We start from the raw sequence: 26455 nt of genomic DNA, 5'->3' as shown, positions 1-26455 counted from the left end.
ATGATGGAAGGGAGGAGGAGAGACTGTGGAGGAGGGCTGGCTACACAAATGGCTCTTTGGCGTCCGTTCCTGGGTTTCGCGTCGTAGCTCGCCGACGAATCTGCTCCGCTGCCGCGCATGCGCGCTGTCGGCTCTCCGGGCGAGGGAGGATGATGGAAGGGAGGAGGAGAGACTGTGGAGGAGGGCTGGCTACACAAATGGCTCTTTGGCGTCCGTTCCTGGGTTTCGCGTCGTAGCTCGCCGACGAATCTGCTCCGCCGCCGCGCATGCGCGCTGTCGGCTCTCCGGGCGAGGGAGGATGATGGAAGGGAGGAGGAGAGACTGTGGAGGAGGGCTGGCTACACAAATGGCTCTTTGGCGTCTGTTCCTGGGTTTCGCGTCGTCGTCGGCGTTATCGTCGGCCTCATAACCAGCTCCGCCCCCCTTTCATCCCCCCAGCGCTAGCAGCGACCGACTGATACCGCTTTCGTGAGTCCGCTACCGCACTCACGAAAGACGTCGTGCACTTCCTGCAACTCGCATTAACCGTCCATCGATCCACACCGATGTTAGTAGTGGGGGACTTTAATGTTGACATAAAGACAAACAGCAATTTCCTAACACTTATGCCGGAGAACATCCCGTTCCTCTCGCTCGTAACGCGTCCCACGGCTGTGACAACCTCGCGAGGCACTTGTATAGATCTCGTCTTTGAGAATCAAGCATTGGTGTACCAAGTCAAACATATATCAGTCTATTTCTCCGACCACAAAGCTTCCTTCATGACTGTCAAGAACTGTTAGTGGAGTCTTTGTTAAAGGAATACGTGTGAAAAATAAAAAAAAATTCTGTGATAGCGCATACATGTGTTGCTCGATTTCTTTGCCTCAATCTATCGAAAAGGTGAAACAGCTTATTTGCTGCGCTCAAATTTCGCATTAGGAAGTAACGTAATCGTCGGTAATTTTTTTCCTTCGCTGATTTAATTAGGGCAATATTCGGATTGTCTTAGGAGACACGGCTAAATGCATACGTTTGCTGACTAGGCCGTGCCACTTGTGATGTGGCAGCAGTATGGCAATGGCGGACATTCAAGAGAGCACACATGAAATTAAACTAGCACACATTTTAAACACTTGAGTACACTTAATCTTAAAGGCTAGCCGCCGTCACCTTTCTAGCTCAAACTTCACCGGAACCTACCTTGAGAAATTTTGTTACGTTTGTGTTATGTAGAGAGAAGGCATTTTTTTGTTGTTGTTGCACAAAGGTACGTAAATTTTCTTTTGCGGACCACAGTAACCATCACTTCCTACATGCGTCGTGAGTTTCTGTTGCTTGCGAAGCACTTTGAGTATATGGAACAGGCTTAGAGTAAACGCGTAACTAATATTCAGTCGAATACAACTCAAACGGGATACGAAGGCCCCACAATTGGGCCTTCTTTGATGTATTACTATCCCGTGAGTAATATTGACCAGTGTTTATAGAAAGGAAGTAGGATAGCATTTCAATACTAATTCAGTATTCCCTCTAACAAGAGCTTTACCCACTATAATCATTTCATTCTCAAGGCAGGAGCAAGGTCACAGCGAGTTGGTGTCGTGGTACTCATCTGTCGATTCAGCAACGCTTTGCGTAAGCCTATGCGTAGTACAGACACGGAACATTTCAGCAATTTTGGCTTGATTGTATACGAATTGTTATTACCGGCCTACCGTTGATATATCGTAACACGGTGTCAGAGGTGCAAGCAGCAGGGCCGATGGCGACATCTTGTAGTGAGACTTTCAAGCTAAGTGCGCAGACTTGTTGCATTGTGAAGCTGGTTGGTCTTATCTGGCAATGGTAAAGGTTTGTGTACGCGGCGCAAACTTCGTAGCAGCGTAATTCTTTTCTGCCAAAAAGTGTCGTGCAACATGAAGACTCGCAGTTTCGCCCCAATGGCGATGCATCATTTGTGATATCAAATAAGTAGATAGCTATATCCTAAACAGCTATACGGAGTAAGGATAGTAGTTTTATCAAATCAATTCAAATCAGGTCATATTTTATTCTCCAGCAAGTATCTGGATGGTCACCTGGGCTAAAAGCTGCACGAACAGCTTGACGAAGGCCCAGGAAACCATTACATGCCAGCAGCAGACAGAACGAAAAAACAATAGCAATACAGAAGTAGTCATTAAATCAAATCAAGTACAGCAATCAAGTACAGCAATAACACAGAAGTTTTCTAAAACGACATATGAAGAAATATGGATTACATGTGCACAAAGTATGTTCGCAGTTGTTTTCGACTACAACCAGCAGTATAATTATGTTTATTGAGAAAAAAATCAGCCGTAGGAACTTGTGAACATTCGCTTACTAATTAGATTAACAAACATGGCGCCACGCGTGCACGAGCAAACATGGGCACATCTCGATGACCGTGGAAACTTGCTGTCAAAACACTGGAGTGAGGAAGCGCGGCGGCAGCAACATCGATCGAATTGATCTTGGTGCTGTCCCCCGCTTCGACGTGAACTAAGCGGCAAGAGCACAGCGCACGCCAAGCTATCCGTAATCGGCGCCGCCTAGACGCCTAGACTCTGTCCCCATCGCAGATCGCTTTCGACATAGAGGGCCAGCGCGGCCGCGCCATACGCAGCAGAGCCAGAATAGAACACCCCCTCCCTCCCTCCCCTTTCCCCCGGTGCCTTGCGTGCGACGGAAGACAGCGCGCTTCGTCGCCGCTCGCATCTCTTGCGCGCGCGAGGTTAAGCCGACGTCGTCGGTTCATCCACGCACACTTACACTCGCACATACAGCATACAGTGCGCAGCGACAATGTTGTCGTCCTTGGACATTACACGGAGCATCACGGCGACGCCGACGGCGACGACAGAAATGTGCCTGGAGCGTCCATATGACTGATATCGCAATAGCACGTTCCGGAAGGTTGAGTTTGAATCCAGCGCCCCAAGTTACCGCCATTAGTGCTATAGTCTTGCTAGCAGAAATGGCAGATGCGCTATAACCTCCTCAGGCTATACCTTGCTTTTAATCCTTGTCAAGAACCACCCAGAAGGGATTGCGTAAAATGAGTATTCCGTATATAAAGTTGGATGCGTGTGGAACTCTATGCAAGTGGTTTAAGAGAAGTTATGCCGCCAACTTTTGTGAAAAGTCTCACCAATTTGGTCTACATCGCTGTGTCGTCACAGACGACGAAAAGCACCGTGGAAGTGCTTTTGGAATACGGTGAGTGGACACGAAAATCCAGGGGGCAGCATCAACACGTCAATTTAGCATGCGATATAGCAAATTCATTTCTGTATTTACACCAGTAAAAGCGGTTTCTATGTCAGAAATATGAGGAAGATAGTTTTCCCACTTACTTAGAGATCCTGCCTTCAACGTCTAACCACGGTATTTAAACAAATGAATTTTGACGTTAGTTAGAACCGACATTAGTATACGTTATATTCCTGAGTAATATTCGGGTCTGAGTAGGATAAGTCGTCAGTTACTTTAGAGCATGCGCTTGCTTTCTGCTGACGTCCAACTACCTTTGCGGCGGCGGCCTCTCCTGTAGTTTCTCTATAGATTCACAGCATGCGAGCGATTAGATTACGTTAATCACCTTGAGGCATAAAAAGCAAAGCGTCTGTCTCTTTATCAACTAGTTTTCCGCGTTCGCTTGGCTTTCCGTGTAACCTACGTAGTTTTGCTTCGAAATCGAGACGCACGCTTACTGAGCCCGTGGGTATACAGTATGCGACATTTTGTCGCGCGTGCGAGTGCTACGTGGTTGAGCAACGTGAGAATAGTCACGAACCGAGCCACAGCGACGGGTTCTCATGAGAGACGAAGTACGAGCAGCGTCCCTCAGCCTTTCCAGTCACGTTGTTTCCGTCGATGACCGCCCCTTCCGCCACTGGAACCAGTGTCAAGTCCGCAGCCTGTAGACGATGAAGGCCTTGGCGTCATGTATACGTGACAGCGTAACAAAAGACGCAGATTTAAGCGCGCCACACTGTAGGAGCGCAGTAGAAGGACCGCATGCATAAAAAGATGTGTATCTGTGCTTGCGTGCGGGTACCTGCCTGTGCGCACAAGCGTGGACCCGCGTACTTGTGCGTACAGTCGCCCAAATCTTTAACTGGTGTGCGGGAGCGGCGACTTTTCCGTGCGTCAGCGCCGTTTGACGGGGCGAGGCTGGAAACAGTCTGAGGCTAAGCGCATGCGGACAAAGCGCGCTCAGCTGGGCCCATCGTCTACTAGGCTGTTTCCAGCCTCGCCGCGTCATACGGCGCTGACGCCCAGAAAAGTCGCCGCTCCCGCACACCAGTTAAAGATTTGGGCGACTGTACGTGTGCGTGCGCGTGTGGTTGTGCGCGTTCCTTTGCGCGTGTGTGAGCGCGCATGTGTACGGCCTCCAGGATCGTCCGAGCGTTGATCGCACGGAATGTCGGTGCCTTCTAATGGCGAGAAGTGGCGAGGCCAGCAGTAACACGCGCAAGTGCACAGAGCTCTCTTCGGCGCGAGCGTCGGGCTGCTGCACTGCTCACTTCAGGACTGCACACGCTGTAGGGGTTGGAGGACGGGACTTCGGGATGAAAACCCACAAACTTGGGAGTATTTTTACATATTATACAGGGAGGTGAGCGACAAGTAACATTCGTACAGTCATTACGGGCCGGCAGCAACTCGGACGCTGCGGCCCGCGGCAAGAAGTTCGAGAGAGGTGAATCAGGGAAACAGGGCATGTCCCAGAATGCTCAGGTCTCTCTGGAAGGCTTCTTATAAGCCCCTCGAGCACTGCAAGTCACGTCATGCCTGACCAATGGGAGAGTCCACTCCGATGACGCCACCCGCAGCCAATGGTAGGCGCCCGTGTCGCGTGGCACACCTGTCGGGGCTCTCTGCGGTCTTGCCACGCAGACTGGCAATCCACTTGTAGGCTGGAGAAGGAGCGGGGGGGCGCTCGTGCACCTGCTTCATTGTCGGATGCCCACCTGCAACCGGTGACTCGGCTCCGCAGCGGTGGCAAATGCCTTCTTCAAAGACGAAGGGGGTCGATTGAGCTCCATTGTCCCAGGCCCCCTTCCAATGCCGGCGACGCACGAACTTGTTGTCTTGGTCGCTTCTCTGGAATGCGCTTTCCTGCTTCTGCATTCCTCAATTAGCTGTGCTGCCACTCGAAGCGGTTTGGGGAACTCGAAGTAGCCTCAGGAACCAGCTCCATATCTAACAGCTCGTCCTCGCCCCGGTTGTTCTGAATGGCCGGTGAACTCAATTCGCTGGCCAGGAGGAACGCTGAAAGAAGCTGCAGGGTACTGGGGTCGAGCCTCGTTTGACGAACTTCGGGATCCTAGGCCCTGGAGAACAAACGTCAAACAAAACAAACAACACAGCGCTGCACCACGCGTAAGCGCAGGCTCTTCACCCCTGACTCGCCAGGCTATTACTGAGTCAAAATCAACCCTGATCTTTTAGTTCCCCAATTTTGACAACAGTTCCAACCACCCTTCCAAACAGCTATCCATTTCTCCTCGATTGCCGACAAGACCAGAATACTATTGTTGTTGCAAAACAAAAGGGTCGTTGACGATGCAAACAACAAATGAAAACAGCCGAACATAACTTAAGTGGCCTATCTACACGAACAGCATGTTTCCAATCTATCGCAGTGGCGTACTTATCGCACGTATTGGTGCCACTGAACAATCTGGTCAACCTCACAAGTACGTAATCACAAGCGCACTAGCCTTGTGGTCACTAAACAAAACGCGTACTTGCATTGTAGGCAAACTTTTCATTCACGCTTACTCACGTTTCTGTCCTGAAAGTCCTACAGGACACGTGACATAAACGGACAATAAAACTTGCGGGACTTACACACTCCGCAGAACTCTTAAAATGATGCGTCTTCTAATAACTCGTTCCACGCGTACTTATAAGAGAAGTCAGAATACGGCTGCCAGAGCAACCCAGTCCTAAATCTGCTCCCTTCCGTCCACACAGGACACGCGCTAATGGAACTAAGAACGCTTCTCAGTGCAAATCATGCACTCCCCAGTGACAACACCAGCTCCCAGGGATATCCGAATCGTATCCGCATATCCCAGCTCATTTGCGTACTTCCGCAGGATGTCCGTGGGAAGTCCTCCTTTTAGATGTCCTGACACGATATCCCCTGGATATCCCGCTCGGGTTATAATGCGAACACTTACTTGATATGCATTCTTAGCGCAATTTTGTGCAAAGTTTTGTAAGACCTGCTCTCGCAGTAGCTTCCTTTACCTGGATATATGTTCACTTTTAATATCAGGTGCCTTTTACATGGATGCATGTCTCTCAAATAACCTGCCCAATATATTTTCGCCGCATCAGATATATAATAAACACTGCGGCCTTGAGGGGAGTGTTCGAGTCGTTTCTTTGCTTTTCGATCAATCTGGCATCTAAACACGACCTCATGTTCAGCACGTGTGAAACGCATTCTATTTATAGGTTTTTCCTCGAAGTTTGAAGTTTGCCGCGCTCAGATGTCGGCAGTTGATAATAAATAAAAATAAATACCAAACTGAAAAATACTTGGACACAAATTTAAAAACAAATGCGTTTTTTCATTTATGTCTACGTTAAAACAAATTATAATTGATGCATATATGAAGCATTTGACGTGCTGCGGTCCTGCCGTGTGCCGCTTTGTTCCTTTCGGCAGCGCGGGCTGCGTGTGTTTCCAGGGGTGGCACACTCTCAAGTTCAACAAATGGCCACAGAGGGCGAAAAAATCGACCGCGCGGCGCTGCTAAAGAAACAGGCATAGTACGCCAATTAAAAAGGTTCCCCGTTGAGCGCATTATCTCCCGCTAGAGGCGCCGTAGTAAGCGCAATTTTAACCTTCAAACTTTCTTCAACAGTAAACGAAGCGTTTTTATCGCATGATAAAGACTACAAAAGTATAATTCCTAATTTTACATTGTACTTTTCATTACCAACTTTGTTGTTTTTTGTCATTTTAAACGCAAAATAGCGTTCAGCATCATCGACCTCCCACGTGACCTCTGGCCTGGATTTAAAATTTTTACCGGTATGTTCGCGTGCACGGCAGGTACGGATTCCTTGGTTCGTACATTTGTTGGTTAATTTGTGCTAACACCAGTTTATTGCGCTTCGATATCTCGCGTTATTTAACTTGGGGTGTAAGCCTGAAAGCTAGGTTTCAGTCGTGAGCCATGTGGAACACGTCTGCATCGAAATGGGAGCCGGGTCCTGCTGCGACTGGGGACAGCAATACCGGTGAGTCGTTTAACATCACTGCTTCAATCGCTATGTAATTTATTCGTCTCGTTAACTTACAGGCGGAGGTAAGTTAACGAACTAGATGCTGCATTACATAAGGGCAGTCAGGACCCTCCGTTGCTGTTTCCGAAATAAACTTTGAGTTGCGAGACCATCATTATGCACACATTCACGAAAGAGAAACGATATCGGAACGCGCGTCACATTTTTCATCTCGTTTTAGCCGTAGCCATAAGTGACTGAGTTGCCTTATCAATATATATATTTTTTTTCTTGTCCGCCGGCAACTTCTTTCGTTCACAGAACCGAATAACCTTTTGATAAACTGAAGCTTGAATTTAATGTATTAAACAGTTGCACACATGATAATTCACCCATATTTCGTACCTGTTGGTTCCAAATGTTCTTGCAGTTCAGTTTGGCTTACCTCAGGACATCTATTTTTGCAGTAGTGAAGCGGTGCATCACGTTCATGCACAAAAAGAATGCATCAATTCTAATAGCTTCACGTCTTTCATCTATTTGCTTGTGAAATCAGCAGTGTGATCTCTTCTAGTGTATAAACGAGCGCACAAATGTTCTTATTTGTGATCTTAATAATACTTAAGCTGTTGACATGCATTGTAGTTACGCAGACATCGATTTTACGGAGAGTAACCATATTTATTTACCATGCTGCTTAAGCGCCCTAGAACAAACAGTGTACATTTGCATGTGTTCTGTAGTCACAAACCGTTGCAATGTATATGTCGCACCGTTTCGCATTTTATATTGCAAAATTGTGCTTATTCAATTTCTGATGCTGTCAAAATTTCTGTTCCAGACATGCAGTAATGAGGATGGCATCAGTATAAAGCAACACACTCCATGCACTAAACAGAAGCTGCTGCCTGCTACAACAAGGTCATTGTGTGGACTTTGGCTGCTACTACAAGGTAAACAACACCTGGTTCAGAAATAAATATGCCTGATATATGCTGTATTGGCTTGCTAGTCTTGAGATACATGTCATTTGTTTGTAGCAGACGATATGAACATTTGTTCATGTTTACAGTTCAGCATAATTAGTTCGAACATAAAAGAAAACACTACATGAGTTTGGATAATCTTTGCTGTATCTCATGTGCCATTGTTTTGCCCCAACAGAGTCTGTGCCAAGTACATCTTGGTCATCACGGGAGCCCCCATCTACACCAACAGGAAGGGGCTGGAGCTGAATTCACAAGACCACGAACAAAGAAGCCATTCCAGAATTATTTGGATGAGATATCAAGTCTACGGACGACTGTTTCAAGAGTGAAAAGAGCCTACGCCATCATTCCACCAGCACGGATATTGGCCGAGTCATCCAGGTACCTCAACAACAAAAATTATTTGTCTTCAGATGTACCTGCAACCTCTGAACAAGCACAGACGACGCTGGCTAAGAGTGTTCAGTCAGCTTGCCCTTCCTTAGGGAGCTCCCTGGCCTTGCGAATTCTTGCCAAGTATAATTTTGTTTCAATGAATGCACGCTTCTTCATTCCACACTTTTGTTAGAGATCATTCCTATTCCTCATACAAACATTAAAGGTCAACCGATTCTTTGCTCATACTTAATGCCAGTCACTGTCTAGTAGCATAACATATGTGTAGCAGTTCTTTCTAGTGTATGTTGCCATGTGCAATTCCTCTCCTGAAATAGCTGATGGGGCATTGGCGTGTGTCTTGCATTAACCTTTACACTGTGTGCTATGTAGCATTTAACTTTTGTTAATGTTTTTGGCTTTCAATGCTTGCAAGGTAGAGTGGCTTCTTTCTTGAATGCAAGCTTTCTCATTCCCATATTGAATTCCTAGTCTCATTCAGGATTGCTATTCTTGCTCGACAGCCTGTGTTTTTGTGCAAGCTACATTGAAGAGATTGATTGCAGAATATGGTTTCGGCACTGTGCGACTTGGTACTTGTCACCGTGTTACGTTTCTCATATGTGGGAGCCTGGTCAGTTGCATTGGGAAACAGTCTCTCGAGGCTAGCACCTGCTCCTACAGTCTGCACAGTGACATAGACTGCGAATTTACATGCACCGTGGTTGGTGCTCCCCGTTCCGTCCTTTCCTGCAAATTTTGCTTGTGGCCTTCCTCAGCCATGATTTGGCGTCAACGGAGACTCTCATACATAATTACATGGTTCTAAGTGTATGAAGTTGATATCCACATTTGTGGAAAGGCCTGCAAAATAGTTATGTCCACAAAACCGACCATGTCCATATATGGAGAATGTGGTGGACCAAGTGTGAGTTACACATTAGTGGCATGCAATAGAACAAAAAGAAACATGCAGGTTGGAAAGGCGGTAACGCTAATATGCCGGGCACTTCATGTCGCTGTTGGCTGTGGCAGCAGATGCTTGCGTCACCCGATTGTTTCGCAATGCAAGTTGCTCATATTCAACGCCGACTGTCGATACTAACACGTGGGACACACTGTCCAATCTGCTTGTGCTGCTGGTTGTTGCTTGTTACCAGACTGCAGTGTGCGACGAAGGCAAGCGCTATGCCTACAGTCGGACGGTTGAATGTGCCGCAAGCAGCCCATGTGCGTGTATGCTCACTGTTGTCATGTAGATCGCAGCCAATGCATAGTGCCAATGTATAGATTGAGCGTTACGTTAGAGTATGCTGAAGTGATTTGATTACATAATATTGTTTCAATGTTGTCCCACTTGGTCATGGTTGCCATGTTACATTTCTGGGATGTGGCAGCCTGTTTAGTAGTATTGGCCAACAGCCTCTCGAGGTAAGCACCTGCTCCTGCAGTCCACACAGTGACACAAACTCCTTGTTTACATGTACTGTGATTGGTGCTCCCTGTTTGTCCTTTCCTGCTGCAGCCATGGGTAAAGTGTGCTTGTGGCCTTCTTTGTACATGATTTGGCGTGAACAGAGACTATCATACATGATTACATGGTTTGAAGTGTATGAAGTTGATATCCACATGGGTGGAAAGGCCTGTAAAAGTGGCTGCGAATTGGCGATTCCCACAAAACAGACCACATCCATATTGAGAGCAGGTGGGGCACCAAGTGTGAGCGACACATTAGTGGCCACTGAAAGAACAAAAAGAAACGTGCATGTAGGAAAGGAGGTAACACTAGGATGCCAGGTAGTTCACGTCGCTGTGTTGGCTATTGCAGCAGGTGCCTGCGTCACCCGATTGATTTGCAGTGCAAGTTACGGTGACTGTCATTGCAAACAGGTGGGGCACTGTCCAATCTGCTTGTGCTACTGGTTGTCACTCGTTACTAGACCACCATGTGCGACGTAGGCAAGCACTGTGCCTGAAGTCGGATAGCTGAATGTGCTGTATGCAACTTGTAGTGCGTGAATGCCCACTGTTGTCATGTGGATCTTAGCCAATGTACAGTGTATTGTCTGAACCTTATGCGGTGATTGAATGCAGAGTCTAATTTGATAATGGTCGCCGTGTTATGTTTCTTCGATGTGGCGACCTGGTTAGCTGCATGGGCAACAGTCTCCCGAGGTAACCATCTGCTCCTGCAGTCCACACAGCGACAAAGACTCCCAATTTACATGCACCGTAATTGGCGCTCTCCCCATTCGACATTTCTTGCTGCAGCCGCCGGCCGATTATGCTTGTGGGCCTTCATCGGCCGTGATGTGGCGTGAGCGGAGACAGCACACGTTATTACATGGTCCGAAGTTGATAGCCACATGGGCGGAAAGGCCTGCAAAAGTGGCTGCAAAATGGTGATGCCCACATGGTGAATGTGGGGCACCAACTATGAGTTGCACATTAGCGGCCCCCGAAAGAATAAAAAGAAACGTGCAGGTTGGAAAGGCGGGAACGCTAAAATGCCGTTTAGTCCATGTCGCTGTGTTGGTTGCGGCAGCAGATGCCTTGCGTCACCCGATTGCTTCGCAATGCAAGTTACGGCGACTGTCAGTGCAAACAGGTGGTGCACTGCCCAATTTACTTGCGCTACTGATTGTCGCTCGTTACCAGATCGCCATGTGCGGCGACGAAAGTGAGCAGTTTACGAGCTCGCGTTAATGGTTTCAGCGCATCTCGACATGCAAATTTTATTTCTGATCTTGTATGAGAAGGTGCACTGGTTTTATTCTGCCAATAAAGTCGCACGTCCTGTTCACTCACTTGTGGCTTGTTTGTATGGGCGTCAGTAGAGGCTCTTTATAGTCTCCTGGCCATTAAAACGCGGCAGCTGAGGCATGCCGCAAAGCCAGCGAGGCGAACACGGCGCGTACCCAGCGTACGCCACCGCCATAGAGAAATTCCTTTCTCTATGCCACCGCTGTAAAGCGGCCATATTGAATAGTGTACTAAAAAAAAAGCATTTCCGCTTTCTGTTTAAGTAGCGCCATCTGTCGGGTTCCCCACTAAGTTCCATGCGCTGCCGCTTCTTATTTTCGAACCACTGTGGAAGGTACAGTTACCCTTCTCTAAAGTTGTTCTTTATTCTATGGTGTTTCGGCGTGTCCGGCTTTTGGCGGGCTTTTAGTTTGTCTGCGTTGTCTACGCGCGCCGCAATTGCAAGACGCTTTGAAGCGAACGGCGGTGGCGTGGCCATGAGCACGTCCCAAGGTAAGTAATTTTTCACATCTTGTTCATACGCCTCCTTTGCACGCAGGACCTAAGGTGGCCATGGAGCCGTTATTTAGTCTTAGTCCTGTATGGCGTGTTGTATTCGTCCCAAAGGAGCATGACATGTATGCATGTGTTGTTTAAAATCACCGCGGCACCGCGAGTCGCTATGCATGGCGTTTCTTTGTAGAGTTCCCGCGCAAACTCAACTGCGGCAGAGAACGCTGGGCGGAAGCCAATAGCCAATTATATTGACGCGCGGCAAGTGCTTGAATTTCTGTTATGTCCGTACGGTTGCATGGAACTGTGGCGCCAGGTATGAAAGTGTAGAATCGTAAACTTTGTGCGGAGCACAATTAGGATAAATGCCTCTCGCTTGCTGCGCTGCAAAATTGTGTACAATTTGCCAAGTTTTCGAGCGCCCAAAATAAACTGGACCACTACAGATGACTTTTTTTGCAAACACTTCCTGGTGAATCTCGGCTTGCATGGCATACCAAATCGGACAGAGAAAGCTTTCACTTTTTGAAAACCGATTTTTTAATACATTTTTTTCTGGTTTGAAAGCCACTTCCTTTTCAAGAGCATCCTTGATTGATACGCAGGACACGACACGGGTCAATCTGGACGTTCATTTCGGCGTCGCGTTAGAGGCGCTGTAGATGCCAGCCTCGAAGCTGCGTCATCGCAGCTGTTGTGCACGAGCTTGCAGGCGCCGTGCGAAGCAGAAATTGATTCAGACTACTCAGACGGAGAACCTGAGTTATGTGATTCTTTCTCAGACCTTTTGCCGTCCTCAGCGCATGTTTCAGTGGCGTGCACGCCCCAGCATGAACTCGATGCATGTTTATCGCCTGGTGCTCTTCAACGCTCTCGTGTGCTGCCGCCGGTGATGGTTGAGTGTAGTGTAAGCGACAGCAAAACAGGGTGCCTTAAAGACCGTTTGAAGTCTTGGGCAGTTAAATTCAATGTTTCACACCGCTGCCTCACAGCGCTTCTGAAAGACCTCCGAAATTCATCTCCAGCTGTATTTACTGAACTGCCAAGGTCTGCTGTGTCGTTGCTAGGAACGCCCAGGCGAATTGAAGGAATAGTCACTATCGGAAACGGACAGTACTACCATTTTGGTCTCGTGGCTGGCCTACAACATGCTTTGAGGGAAACGTGCACCATACCTCAACTTCTAGAACTCATTGTTAACATAGATGGCTTGCCTCTCACTAAGAGCACCAAGGCGCAGTTTTGGCCCATACTGTGTCAATTGAAGAACGTTGAAAGTAGTGAGCCTTTTCCCATTGGTGTGTACTTTGGGCACAGCAAACCTGCAAATAGCAATGAGTTCTTGAAGGAGTTTGTTTCAGAACTCAGTGAAGCACAAGAAGGAGGGTTATTTTTTAGGGGAAGAGTCATCGAAGTACAAATCCTTGCTGTAGTTTGTGATGCCCCTGCCCGTGCATTTGTGCTGTCAGTAAAAGGACACAGTGGATACAGCAGCTGTACAAAGTGTGTAACAGAGGGCAGGTTTGTTAATGGCCGAATGTGCTTCCCAGAACTGAATGCGGCCCCTAGAACAGATGTCAGCTTTAGGGAACACACTGATGAGGACCACCATATTGGCACATCAATTCTTGAGAACCTCTCATTTGACTTAGTTAAACAGGTTCCTCTTGACTACATGCACTTGGTGTGCATAGGAGTTATGCATAAGCTGCTGCGGCTTTGGTTTCAAGGTCAACATTCATTCAGAATGGCCGCTCAAGTAAAAGATGAGATTTCTAAAAGAATTGAAAAGCTTGCAGCTTGTATCCCATGTGAGTTTAACCGCAGACCAAGGCCACTGAGTGAGCTAGACAGGTGGAAGGCAACAGAGTTTCGACTCCTTTTGCTTTACCTGGGGCCTGTAACTTTTTATCACCTTGTACGAAGTGATTTGCATGGGAACTTCATGGTTTTACATTGTGCAATTACAATCCTAGCTTCCCCTAGATTGTGTGTACAGTTTGTAGACTATGGTGAACAGTTGCTTCAGCACTTTGTGACCACCTTTAAGGGCATATACGGGATAGACTTTGTGTCTCATAATGTCCACGGTCTTATACACCTCGCAGAAGATGTTAGAAACTTGGGGCATCTAGACAGTTGGAGTGCCTTCCCGTTTGAGAATTTCATGCAGAGATTAAAGAGGCTTCACCGTAAGCCCGGTAAGGCACTAGAGCAGCTCTGCAGGAGAGTTAGTGAGGAGAGGGCTGCATCTAGCAGTGCACAGGCAAGAAGGAAGCAGGCAGAGCCAACATTGCTTTTCCCTCATGATGACGGTCCTTTAACAGATCATTTGGAGGGCCAACAGTACCGTAAGCTTGTAACACTTGTAGCCAGCTATTTGGTAAACCACTGTGATCTGTTAGCTCGTCTTCCCTGACGCCTGAGGTATCAAATAACTGTGCAGACTATCATATGATTGTTTCACTCAGTGTCTAAATAAATCTTGTATAGTAGTGCGGGAATTTCATGCATATAGTTTAAACAAGATTTTTCTGCCTTATTTTTCCATGTATCATTGTTAAATGAGGCTAGTACTAATTTCAAAAATGTATTTTCTGTCCTGATGCTACAAATTGGATGACGTGGAAATTATGTATGATTTAGGTAATATCCACAACAAGCTGGTGCTCTCAAGCCATTCGCTATCATTGTGCAGGAAGGGTGTCATGTAACAGTAAATTGAAGCGCGTATTTATTTTTTCAGATGTCCTAACAAGCAGAACTACTTGTGATGGAACAGTGGCTGAAATAGAGAAAGTGACAAAGTCATGGTTGCGACACGCAAAAGAAAGAATGGAGCGCAAGGCTGTTAAACACCCAGATAATGGCAGGTATGGATACAAATCTAGTGAGCTGGCACCAAAGCTTGTAGGTGCCAGTATTACTGCCTGCTTTTCTTCATTGCCAGTCCATTAATGCTTTAACAAACAACGGAGAGTCAGGTGTTATCCTCTGTTTTGTGGGACTCTGTGCCCAAGAGAAAGCAAGCGTAGCAGGAGGCGGCAGAAGGTTAGATGAGCGGATGAAATTAAGAAGTTCGCAGGCATAGGGTGGGTGCAGCTGGCAAAAGACAGGGTTAATGGAGAGACATGGGAGAGGCCTTTGCCCGGCAGTGGGTATAGTCAGGCTGATGGTGATGATGATGTGTCCAGTTTACAGCTAGTAAGGCTCATTCATTGCAGTTGTAGGGGGTGCGTTTATTATGTGTCTTCGGAGACGCGGTGTGGAATCTTGCATAGTGCTCAGGTGTAACGAGCACCAAGAGAGCGGGGCAACTGCGTTGTCTTCAGGCACAGAGTAGTGTCGGCGCAAGCCATTAGCAGAACAGGTGACAGTTGATACACTATACCATCTATTCTTCACCTGACAAATAGTGGCACAGGTATAGAATGACTAATTTGGTGCAAATGTAAAAAAAAATGTCCGGTAGGGTTTAAATCATTGGCAGCATGTCATTGGCCAATGATTGTTCACAGGCATGTATACTCATGGTGAAGACTTGTGCCAAATGCGAGTCTTGCCGCTTTCAGGATTGTTATTGGAATGAAAACAATGCAAAAATTCTCTGATTTAAAACAGGATGACATAATTATTATGTGAAGTCGAAGGTTGTATTTTAAATTTACTTTGCGGAAATCACAACTACATACTTGTAGCACTAGCCTCATGGAGATGTTGATGTTAACTTGCAGAACCAATGACGAAGCAGCACTTCCAACTGACCTGGGAGAAGCAAGCATCATGGAGGAAACGTCCCGCAGGCTGCTGGACATAGAAGCGGACAATGACGATTCTGACCTGTAAATTTAGCTCTATTTTCCATGTTGTATGCCACTAGTCGTGGACAGTATCTTGCAAACAATCTTGCTTTGCATATTTTCTTGGGTGCCCCACATTGTACTGATTATTTTGTAATTATTGTTTACTTTTAAAATGGGGTAAACTGCTTCTTTTGATTTTTTTTGCATAATTGTTTCCTTGTGTTGCAGCGGTGTCTTGTGGTTCCTTACAGACTACCAAGAGCACTGGCAGTGTAAAACTATTTTTTACTGCATAATGTGTGTCCATCCCCTTGTACTTCACCTTAGCCTGTTCTCCTATTAGCGGATCAGGTTACGGCTTGTTTCTCAAGTTTTATGGCAGTCCCAAACTAGCAAACGTACCTCACCTGAATACTAAAAGCCTACCAGCTCTTGCAAGTGTTTCTGTGAACCTTTTTTATTTTTATGCAGGATGCTGATCAGGAATGCAGTGGTAAATACCCTTCTATGGAGACCCTCCAATCAATGGTGTCGACCAGATTTTGCATTATTCCCATTTACCGCCACCAAGCTACTTGCAGTCACCTGCGATTTCATGCGAGCGGATTAATCGCGACATTGTCGGAACTGGTCGATGCCATTGGCTGAAAGGCCTCATTTGAAAGTCCTTTGTCGCTAAGTTCGTAATTGTATCTATTATTGTTTTTCATTCAGATCATTCAATTCAGTTTTTATTCAGTTGGCGTGTTTTTAGCATTGTATTTTCGATGTTGTCCTTTTCTTGCACATTTCCTGGTAGGCTTTTGCAATACGTCAGGAATGTTATATCTTGGCATATTACAAGCACCAATATAGCTGCCGCATTTTGATATTACGAATGCCGTGAAATTTCCTTCTGTTACAAGGTGTGCACAGATTTTGGTCTGCTTTTGCTAGCCAGAAAGAAATTCCTGTCTTTCGACCCTCTCTTTACTGTGTGCGCCCCACTCCTAGTCAGATAAATTTTTTGTAGCAGCTAGCCTGATGCTTTTGACATGAAAACAGTGTCTATGCAATGTGCGAAACTAGTCCTTTCCGCTTCTTGTGAACTGTTATTGCATTTATTTACATCACAAGCGTGTCAATCACTGCCAATAAAAAAATGGCCTTTCTGATGTATGCACAACCTTTGTACCCCTTTTGAATGCCAAAGCTTTACATATTTTCTTAAAATTTTATTTCTGTAAGTTTTTGAGATGGTAGTTTTGTTCACAATATTGTTATAAATATGCTGTTTTGAAATGTTTGTGTGGAAATATCATTGTGCAGTTTACAAAATGACTAGTTACTCGTAATGAAAGTGCACATGGTATGCACAAGTTATGTGCAGAGCTTTTGATTAGTGTGCGTGTCTGTCATATTGACTGAGAATTTTGTAATTCCTAAAATAAAATTATATTTGATGTTGAAGCTCTGTTCAGCGAGGTATATATACCTCGAAATTTACTGGAACTCTATCAACACTACACTCGTATGAATAGAATTATGACTGCTACAAAAATTATGTACTCATGTTTGCCACGTTTTGCATGCAACTTTCTTGCATTTCTAGTGACTGAAGCAACCTTCCGACATGGCATATTTGTACCCATTGTTAGAGTTGTGCAGGCAAGGCAACAATATTTCTATTTCCTTTTAACTGCTCACACTGCTTGGTCTTCCTGGGTAGCTTTGGGCGCCTTTAATGCATCCAAGCTGCCTGCAAGAATACCTGTTTGTCTACAAGAATCATTTACAACTATGTCCTTGTCGAGTCCTGTAAAAATTCCCATGGACATCCCATACCACTCGACAAAAAGGATGAATATGTTCTCTTCAAGTCCTGTAAATATCCTATAGGACATTTCATATTTGACCAATGCCCTCATCAAGGCCAATGAAAATCCACAGGGATTTCCTGCGGACCTCCGTGGGATACAGAAACTGCGGCCAAAAAGATATGCGAGGGATGTCCGCGGGAGTTTCTTAGCACGTCCTAGGGATATCCGCATATCCTTTCAAGATTTCCCAAGGACATCCTGTGGATGTCATTGTTGTCACTGGGTCACTGAAAACCTACGCGCTTAACCTTACAAAATTCAACACTTAAAAAGAAAGAAGGTAAAATAAAACACACGCGCGTTACGATAGGCCTCTTAACAGTAACCTTGACCCTCAGGTTACTCACACTCACAAAAAAAAAGCCTATCTACTTATTAATGAGCATCTCGCGAGACTACATGTTTACATAAAACGCATCTTTCAAATCTCGAGCTTCTCAAACGAAAACACAAACAAAGCTCAAACCTTACACCTTGAAAGAAATCCTAGTCTCAAATCGCGAAAACTTTCCGATGCCCAAAAATAAAACAAAATAACACTTTTTACTTCTACGGAAGCTCTCTTGGCCTCCCTTTGCAAACGCTTACGTCTGACTCATACTTTGAGTCTAACCCGGGGTGGACGTGGTCTGAAAGCTACTCTGGCTGCCGAGAGACAACAAAAGGGCTGATTCACTATCAGCTCCCCCAAGACGTTACGGTCTCCTGCCAATTTGCGTCCTCGCGCCCCGCTTTCAACACAAACTCGATTGACCGCGTCGCCACTCCCCACCTGGTCTCGTCCTGCCACCTTGCGTTTCTTCGAACTGCACGCTGAGCTATAAAAAGAACTACGGAACGACGGGGAGCTTAACTGCCCCGTGCCCTTTGTCCGCGTCCGCGCAGAACATTCTTCGCGGTCCCCCTTTGACCGGTGGCTCGAACGTTTTCGATGCGTCAACATCGTCCGTGACGACCGCACCTTTCTTTTCTCCGCGCCCTGCCCATTTGGGTTTCTCGCCATCTTTGGCGGCGCCTCATTAGTTACCGACTTTCGGTTTTTACTGCGCTTCTTTTTACGGCGCTTTCTCTTTGCACTCGTTTTCATGTCGCCTTCTCGTGCCTCGTGCTGGCCGGTACACATTTCGTCGGCCCGGATCGGTCTCTTACCCGCACAGTCTGGTTGATTTTCCTTTAAATCAAGATTCTCTCTGCCTCGACTGGCGGACAGCTCAACCGACTCTGGAACAATGCAGCAGGCTTTACTCGAGTTAGACAACTCGCACTCTTGCGAACTGCCCTCTACTACATTGCCCAGCTCACGCTGTGCATCGGCACACAGCCCGTCGGCATCGATCGCTGTCTCACGCGCACAGTCCGAATGATTAACTGAATCATCCCTATCTAGGCCATCTAGACTGGCGGAGAGCCGCACCGATCCCTGAACAATGCAGTTGTTCTCTCGTGAGCTACGGAGCTCGCCACCCCGAGAACTATTCTCAACTGCATCGTCCAGCTCGCACTTCACTTCTGCACGCACATCTGGCTCTACATGGGTGCTCGCTTCTGTCGGGTCAGAAGTGCCCTTCTCTTCGCTAGCAACCTCGCTAACATTACCAGCGACGCACACGCTCGGTAACTGTGCCAATTTGTTCGCAGCTGGCCTAGCTGTCTCCACAGTCATCTGTTGGCACAGCACCTCGTCGCTCTCACTACGGCCTTTAACGGCCTCTGTTGCCACTAAGGCATCGTTAGCAGCTAGCGTTTTCCCTTCACTTATGAATCGGCAGCCAATCTCACAGGCACTACTCTTTTCGTCGGCTTCTGGCGAAAATCCGCTCGATGCTGCCTCATTCTTTCGCTCTGTACTACCTACAGAATTCTCAGACAGCCGTTGTCTCTGTGCCAATAACTGATCACAATACTGTATCTCTTTGATCAGTGCTGCCTTCTCTCTCTCATACTTTTCCTCTCGCTCACGTTCGCGTTCATTCTCACGTCCGTGACGCTCACACCTAAGAGTAAGTACTTGAAGCTCATGCTTCCGTTCATTCTCGCGTTCTTCACGCTGACGCTCACTCCTAAGCTCACGACGCTCTCGCAAACGTACACGACGCACACGCTCTCGTGGTTCCTGTATCACTTCCCAAGCAAGCTCAATGCTTTTCTCATCATTGCCACTATCATTAATCGCATTTATGATAGCTGGCGTTTCCATCCGTTCGTCCGCCTCAACTCCCAAATCGTCGCACACCAACAACAAGTCTAACCTCGCCAACCTTCTAAGATCCATGGCAGCTGTCCCGACAGGTGGTTAAAACTGTTTTCCTTAATTAATTTGTGCAAACACACAATGCAACAAATTCCCGATTCCCAGAACTATCAAAATTGAACACACAACCTTTGAGTCTGGCGAATCATAAGGAAAAAAACCACGCGCTCACTTACGGTTGCAGCACCCTGCCATCCGGTTCGCTTGTCCGCTGTTCCCGGTTCCTTCCGGACTCCCTGGGTCGAAGGCTCGCTCCTTCTTCGATACTCCCAGTCTCTTCGGACCTCTTTCGACGAAGGCTCTCTCTTCTTCGCTCTTCCCGGTTCCTTAGGATCTCTCTCGACGAAGGTTGATCCGTAGCGCTGCCACCAGCTGATGCGTTCGGAGGCGATCCTACCGCTGCCAACCAGATGTAGGGGTTGGAGGACGGGACTTCGGGATGAAAACCCACAAACTTGGGAGTATTTTTACATATTATACAGGGAGGTGAGCGACAAGTAACATTCGTACAGTCATTACGGGCCGGCAGCAACTCGGACGCTGCGGCCCGCGGCAAGAAGTTCGAGAGAGGTGAATCAGGGAAACAGGGCATGTCCCAGAATGCTCAGGTCTCTCTGGAAGGCTTCTTATAAGCCCCTCGAGCACTGCAAGTCACGTCATGCCTGACCAATGGGAGAGTCCACTCCGATGACGCCACCCGCAGCCAATGGTAGGCGCCCGTGTCGCGTGGCACACCTGTCGGGGCTCTCTGCGGTCTTGCCACGCAGACTGGCAATCCACTTGTAGGCTGGAGAAGGAGCGGGGGGGCGCTCGTGCACCTGCTTCATTGTCGGATGCCCACCTGCAACCGGTGACTCGGCTCCGCAGCGGTGGCAAATGCCTTCTTCAAAGACGAAGGGGGTCGATTGAGCTCCATTGTCCCAGGCCCCCTTCCAATGCCGGCGACGCACGAACTTGTTGTCTTGGTCGCTTCTCTGGAATGCGCTTTCCTGCTTCTGCATTCCTCAATTAGCTGTGCTGCCACTCGAAGCGGTTTGGGGAACTCGAAGTAGCCTCAGGAACCAGCTCCATATCTAACAACGCCCTGTCCTCCTTGTAATCCGCGAGAAGTCATGGTTCGCAGGAAACACCTCGTAAGTGCTGACGAATTTCTTAGTATGTGTAACGAATCTGTATGTGCTGACGAATCAGATACGTACCGCAGATGACACACATCTTATAGTCGTCTAGGAGTTCTGCTCCACAACGGTAGTTTCTCTCTCTCTCTCTCTCTGTGCACGTGTGTGTGCGCGCGCGCGCGCGCGCGTGTGTGTGTGTGTGTGTGTGTGTGTGTGTGTGTGTGTGTGTGTGTGTGTGTGTGTGTGTGTGTGTGTGTGTGTGTGTGTGTGTGTGTGCGTGCGTGCGTGCGTGCGTGCGTGCGTGCGTGCGTGCGTGCGTGCGTGCGTGCGTGCGTGCGCGTGCGTGCGTCCAGGTGACAAAAGGTAGAAGGATGTCTTGGCGCAACTGGATACTCACCCGCACTTGCCAGTCGCTGGGCGACCTGGAGTTCGTGCCGCAGACATACAGCGTGCTTCCGTCACGTATCGGGTGCACCTCGCGGATGTGGTTGCGGCAGTCCACGTCTTTGCCCAACTGCACCCATCGCCAATGGCACACGGTCAAAATGTGCTACAACCCCCGCGCCTTCGTCACAAGACAACAGGAAGCCGGTGCTACGCTTGCGTGTTATACAAGAAAATTCCGGAATGGGAGAAAGGTCTCAAGTGCCCGTGAGCACTTCAATCACGTTTATTGATCACCAGGTGAATGACAAGATCGCTTCAAGATATAGCGACCGATACCTGCACCAGGCTTCGTTGGATAATACATTACTCAGTATCCTGTAATTCATCGTAGTACTGGTGCAACGATACAGACATAGAAGGTACGTATATAAAACTACACAGAGGGCGCTACTACCTCATGTACAGTTTGGATAAACGCGCTGTTAGGCACAGAGGTAAGACTGGACGAATTACACAACACACAGAGCGCACTCCGTACGGCAGGTGATTTGTCCAGTTTCGTCCCTGTGAGCAGCAGCGCGTTTATCAATACATGCATAACGAACTCGATCCAATTGCAGCTCTGTTGCCTTGCATGCCCGTATCGTTGCGTCTGCGAAACAAAAAATTACAATATGAGTCACCATAAAGACCATATAACAACTCTCAAACTACGCAGCAACTTGTCAGGTAATGCGCCATTTGATGATCTTTCACAGTGGTGCTACCTATGAATGAATAACGGATGCTTTTATATTCCGCTTTGGCATCTATAGCAAAAAAGTTATCTCAGAAGCCGGGTGAACGGAGTAGCACACACATTCGCGCAACTTACCTGACTTGCCCCCAGCGCTGAGCAGTTTTCGACGCTTTTCTGTGGGGCAGGCAGGTGAAGGGTCTGCGCAAATGGCGTTCGCAAAAAAGGCAACACATGTTTTATTTGTAGATGATCGTCAAAGATGATCTTACGTTCTAGCCTAATTAATTGATATCTCCATTACTCAATCCGCCAAGCGCTATACGAAACGTAAGATACAAAAAAATAGAAATTCATAATGGCCGAAAATTGAGTGTGTATATATATATATATATATATATATATATATATATATATATATATATATATCTTTAGATAGATAGATAGATAGATAGATAGATAGATAGATAGATAGATAGATAGATAGATAGATAGATAGATAGATAGATAGATAGATAGATAGATAGATAGATAGATAGATAGATAGATAGATAGATAGATAGATAGATAGATAGATAGATAGATAGATAGATAGATAGATAGATAGATAGATAGATAGATAGATAGATAGATAGATATACGTTTCACTAAGATAGCGTAATTGTAACCTTTGGGCTAAATTACTCGATGAGGCAGCCATTAGTTCCTCGAGAAATCAAAATGCTTAATTCAATGATTAAGGTAATTATACTAATTATTTTATAACGCATTACTCTACGCCACATATGTCAATCCACGAATTGCAGCTAGCGAGTTTGCAAGACATATCTATTTGGAATAAATTCTGAGGATGACACCGGTTTCGTCAGACTTCCACCGTCAGACTTCCGATAAATATGCGCTGTTGTTCCATTTACTTTTCTTATGATACCGCTCCTTTATGCATTGAAGCCCGAAAGTAACTGGAACACCTATGGATTTTGTCGGAAACATTGAAAATTAATACCTCGAAAATGGTGCAGTCCTCACCGGCTATAAATCGTAGATTGAAATATGTGGCATAATGGAATTAATAAAAAACGTGAATTAGTGTAAGTATGTTAGGTACCCAAATAAGCTGCTATTGTTTACACCAGTCGCGCACGCGAATGATTCAGCCTGGCAGCTCTCAACCCATCATTTCCTCTGTATATTCTGGCGTGATGGGATGAAATTTAAAAGCAAAATACACCGACTAAACACGTTTCGCTTTAAAGATTTTTGTTAGCTGCCGTTCACTATATGAAAACAAGAATGCAGCCCGGTTGCTTTTTTGTGACCGACTCGTCTTCACTTCATTTGATTAAATTATAGTGATAATAAAGATGATGATGATGATGATGATGATGATTATGATTATGATGATGATGATGATGATGATGATGATGATGATGATGATGATGATGATGATGATGATGATGATGACGACGACGACGACGACGACGACGACGATAACGATGACGTGAATATTACTGGCATTTAATGGAACAAAGTCATGGTCATGATGATAATGAAATAGATCAGTTTTATGAAGAGGTTCATTAGCGATGAGAAAAGTGCAAATTCAGTATACTATAGTAGTGGGCAACTTCAATGCAAAAGTATGGAAAAGGCAGGCCGGTTAACAAGCACTTGGCAACACGGCGTCGGTTCTAGAAACACAAGAGGAGAGCTGTTGGTAGAATTCGTGGGAAGGAACAAGCTGCGAATAATGAACGCCTTCTTCAGGAAGCGCAGGAACAAAAACCTGGGAAAGCCCTAATGGTGAAACAAGAAATGACATTGATTACGTACTTTCTGCCGATCCCACTAAAATTTAGGAGGTAGAAGTGTTAGGTAGGGCAAAGTGCAGTGATCATAGGATAGTGAGGTCTAGGACTCACCTCAATTTGAAAAGAGAGAAAGTAAAATTGGTCAACAAGACACAGGCCAAACTAGACGCAGTAAGGGTAAAAGCAGACCAATTCAGGCTGGTACTTGCAAACAAATATGCAGCCTTAGAACAGAGAGATGACGATGACGTAGAGGTAATGAAGGAAACCGTCACTAGGCTGGCTTCAGAAGCAGCAATACAAGTGGAACGTAAGACATCAAGGCAACCAGTAGGTAAGCTCTCTTAAGTAACAAAGGACCGAATAAAGAAACGGCAAAGATTGAAAGTGTCCAACTCAAGAGATCAGATAGAATTCGCGGAACTATCAAAACTGATTAACAAGGAGAAAATAAGGGATATTCAAAATTATAACGCGAGAAACACTGAGAAAGTAGAAAAATATGGACGCAGCATGAAATCAGTGAGAACGAAACTTGGCATAGGACAAACCAAGATGTATGCACTAAAAGATAAGCAGGGTAATATCAGCAATGTCGAAAATATAGCAAAAGCAGCGGAAGAATTCTACACTGACCTGTACAGAACCCAGAACATCCACGATACCTCTATTCAAAGTAGTAGTGAACAGGTTACAGAGGATCCTCCTATAACTAGCGGTGAAGTTAGAAGTACCTTGCAAGGCATGAAAGGGGGAAATCGGCAGAAGATGGAATAACAGTCGATTTCATCAAAGATGGAGGAGACATAATGCTTGAAAAACTGGCGGCCCCTTATACGAACTGTCTAGCGACTTCAAGGGTCCCAGAGAACTGGAAGATTGCCAACATTATACTAATCCACAAGAAGGGAGATGTTAAAGAATTGAAACATTATAGGCCCGTTAGCGTACTTCTAGGATTATATAAAATATTCACCAAGATAATCTCCAATAGAATAAGGGCAACACTGGGGTTCAGTCAACAAAGGGAACAGGCTGGCTTCAGGAAGGGATACTCTACAATTTATCACATTCATGTCATTAATCAGGTAATCAAGAAATGCGCACACTAAAATCAGCCTCTCTATAGGCTTCCATAGATTACGAAAAGGCACTTGATTCAGTACAGATACCAGCAGTTATAGAGGCATTACGTAATCAAGAAGTACAGGATGCTTACGTAAGTATCTTGGAAAATATCTATAGAGATTCCATGCTACCTTAATTCTCCATAAGTAGGCATATATCTACGAAGAAAGGGGTCAGAAAGTAGACAATTTCTCCTATGCTATTCACTCCTTGCTTTGAAGAAGTATTCAAGCTATTAAACTGGGAAGCCTTACGGTTGAGGATCAACGGCGAATTATCTCAGCAATGTTGTCCAGCAAAATTGTCCTATTCAGCAACACTGGGGACGAGTTACGAAAAATGTTTGAGGGCTTTAATTAATTGAGAGAGTATAAGAGTGAGGTTGAAGACTAATACGCAGAAGAAAAAGATAATGATCAATAACCAAGCACGGGAACGAGAGTTCAGGATCGCCTGTCAGCCTCTAGAGTCTGTGAAGGAGTACGTTCACCTAGGTCAGTCACTCACAGGGGACCTTGATCATGAAAAGAAAATTTGCAGAACAATAAAATGGGTTGAAGCGCATACGGCAGACATTGTCAGATACTGACTGGAAGCTTACCATTATCATTAGAAAGAAAGATGTAAAATAAGTGCATTCTACTGGTGCTAACGTACGGGGCAGAAACTTGGAGACTGACAAAGAAGCTCGAAAACAAGTTAAGGTCCGCGCAAAGAGCGATGAAATCAAGAATGTTAAGCGTAACGTTAAGAGACAGTAAGAGAGCGGTGTGGATAAGAGAGCAAACGTGGATAGCCGATATTCTATTTGACGTTAAATGAAAGAAATAGAGCTAGGAAGGTCACATAATGAGTACTCTTGGTTGCAGCGTTGAGGATACCTCCCGCTTTTGTTGCTTTAGCTCCAGCTCTGGTACCAAAAAATATGGCTGCTCGAGAGCCTTCATGCTTTTACATTGGCTCACTAATTGGCGACTTACGCCGGCGCCGCTACATGGCTCTGATCTAAGCCGCGGTAGTGCTATATTTCATGGGCGCAACCAACTCCGCCGTCCTTGATGGAAGTCGCTCGGAGTTGCCGCCAATACCGGCAGGACAGTCGCACATCTTTGGGCAATCGAAACGTTCTCGATCGCCTAATGAAATTCGCTATCAGAGAATTTATTTCACTGCAACCACTCAGACTTACCTGCAACGGTTGACCGCTTATGTTATCGAGACGGAGCTTGAACAAGTGGTCCCTGCAAATCAAGTGCGGCGCTCTATAGATTTCACTTTTAGACAAGTGATGAGCTTAAAAATCGTTCCGTTCTACTGTTCTACAGTTATACTGTTGATGTGGTTAAGTTTCAATTTGCAGACACGATACAACATGCTTACGAGATATGAGAAAAGGTGGCGAGCGAAACATAAGTATAGAGCAAAGGCTGCAATGAAAAAAACAAAGAACAAATTCACCATATGCCGAACTAAAGTGCCTTGTGGGTCA

General features: G+C 46.2%; 2 protein-coding genes and 1 long non-coding RNA gene across 6 annotated transcripts in view; 2 read left to right on the top strand and 1 right to left on the bottom strand.

The window, feature by feature from the left end:
* LOC135909638 (semaphorin-2A-like) overlaps window positions 1–26455 on the bottom strand; it is a 58093-nt gene that overhangs the window by 25455 nt on the left and 6183 nt on the right. For all 3 annotated transcript variants that reach the window (XM_065441656.1, XM_065441666.1, XM_065441675.1), the window contains 4 exons: window positions 26156–26207; window positions 22166–22228; window positions 21302–21418; window positions 3800–3923 (listed from right to left, as the gene is read on the bottom strand). In XM_065441656.1, coding sequence (XP_065297728.1) covers window positions 3800–3923; window positions 21302–21418; window positions 22166–22228; window positions 26156–26207 — 356 coding nt within the window. The remainder of the gene's footprint in view (window positions 1–3799; window positions 3924–21301; window positions 21419–22165; window positions 22229–26155; window positions 26208–26455) is intronic.
* Window positions 6686–11425, top strand: LOC135909635 (uncharacterized). Its single transcript, XR_010566756.2, has 3 exons — window positions 6686–7269; window positions 8096–8207; window positions 8419–11425. It is a non-coding gene; the product is annotated as an uncharacterized lncRNA (long non-coding RNA).
* LOC135909632 (uncharacterized) lies at window positions 11768–17125 on the top strand. 2 transcript variants are annotated; one of them, XR_010566752.2, is made up of 3 exons: window positions 11768–11873; window positions 12479–14746; window positions 15608–17125. XR_010566752.2 is itself a non-coding variant. In XM_070531670.1 (3 exons), exons 1-3 carry the CDS (start codon window positions 11858–11860, stop codon window positions 15717–15719), a joined length of 255 nt encoding a protein of 84 aa, XP_070387771.1. In that variant the 5' UTR covers window positions 11768–11857; the 3' UTR covers window positions 15720–17125. The 2 variants fall into 2 exon arrangements, 1 of the variants encoding a protein (XP_070387771.1); XM_070531670.1 differs by having other exon boundaries at window positions 14620–14746.

The sequence above is a fragment of the Dermacentor albipictus genome, chromosome 1, assembly GCF_038994185.2.
Source record: "Dermacentor albipictus isolate Rhodes 1998 colony chromosome 1, USDA_Dalb.pri_finalv2, whole genome shotgun sequence".
Taxonomy (NCBI): Eukaryota; Metazoa; Arthropoda; class Arachnida; order Ixodida; family Ixodidae; genus Dermacentor; species Dermacentor albipictus.
The sequence above is the reverse complement of the archived record's forward strand: the minus strand, read 5'-3'. Positions and strand labels throughout refer to the sequence as shown.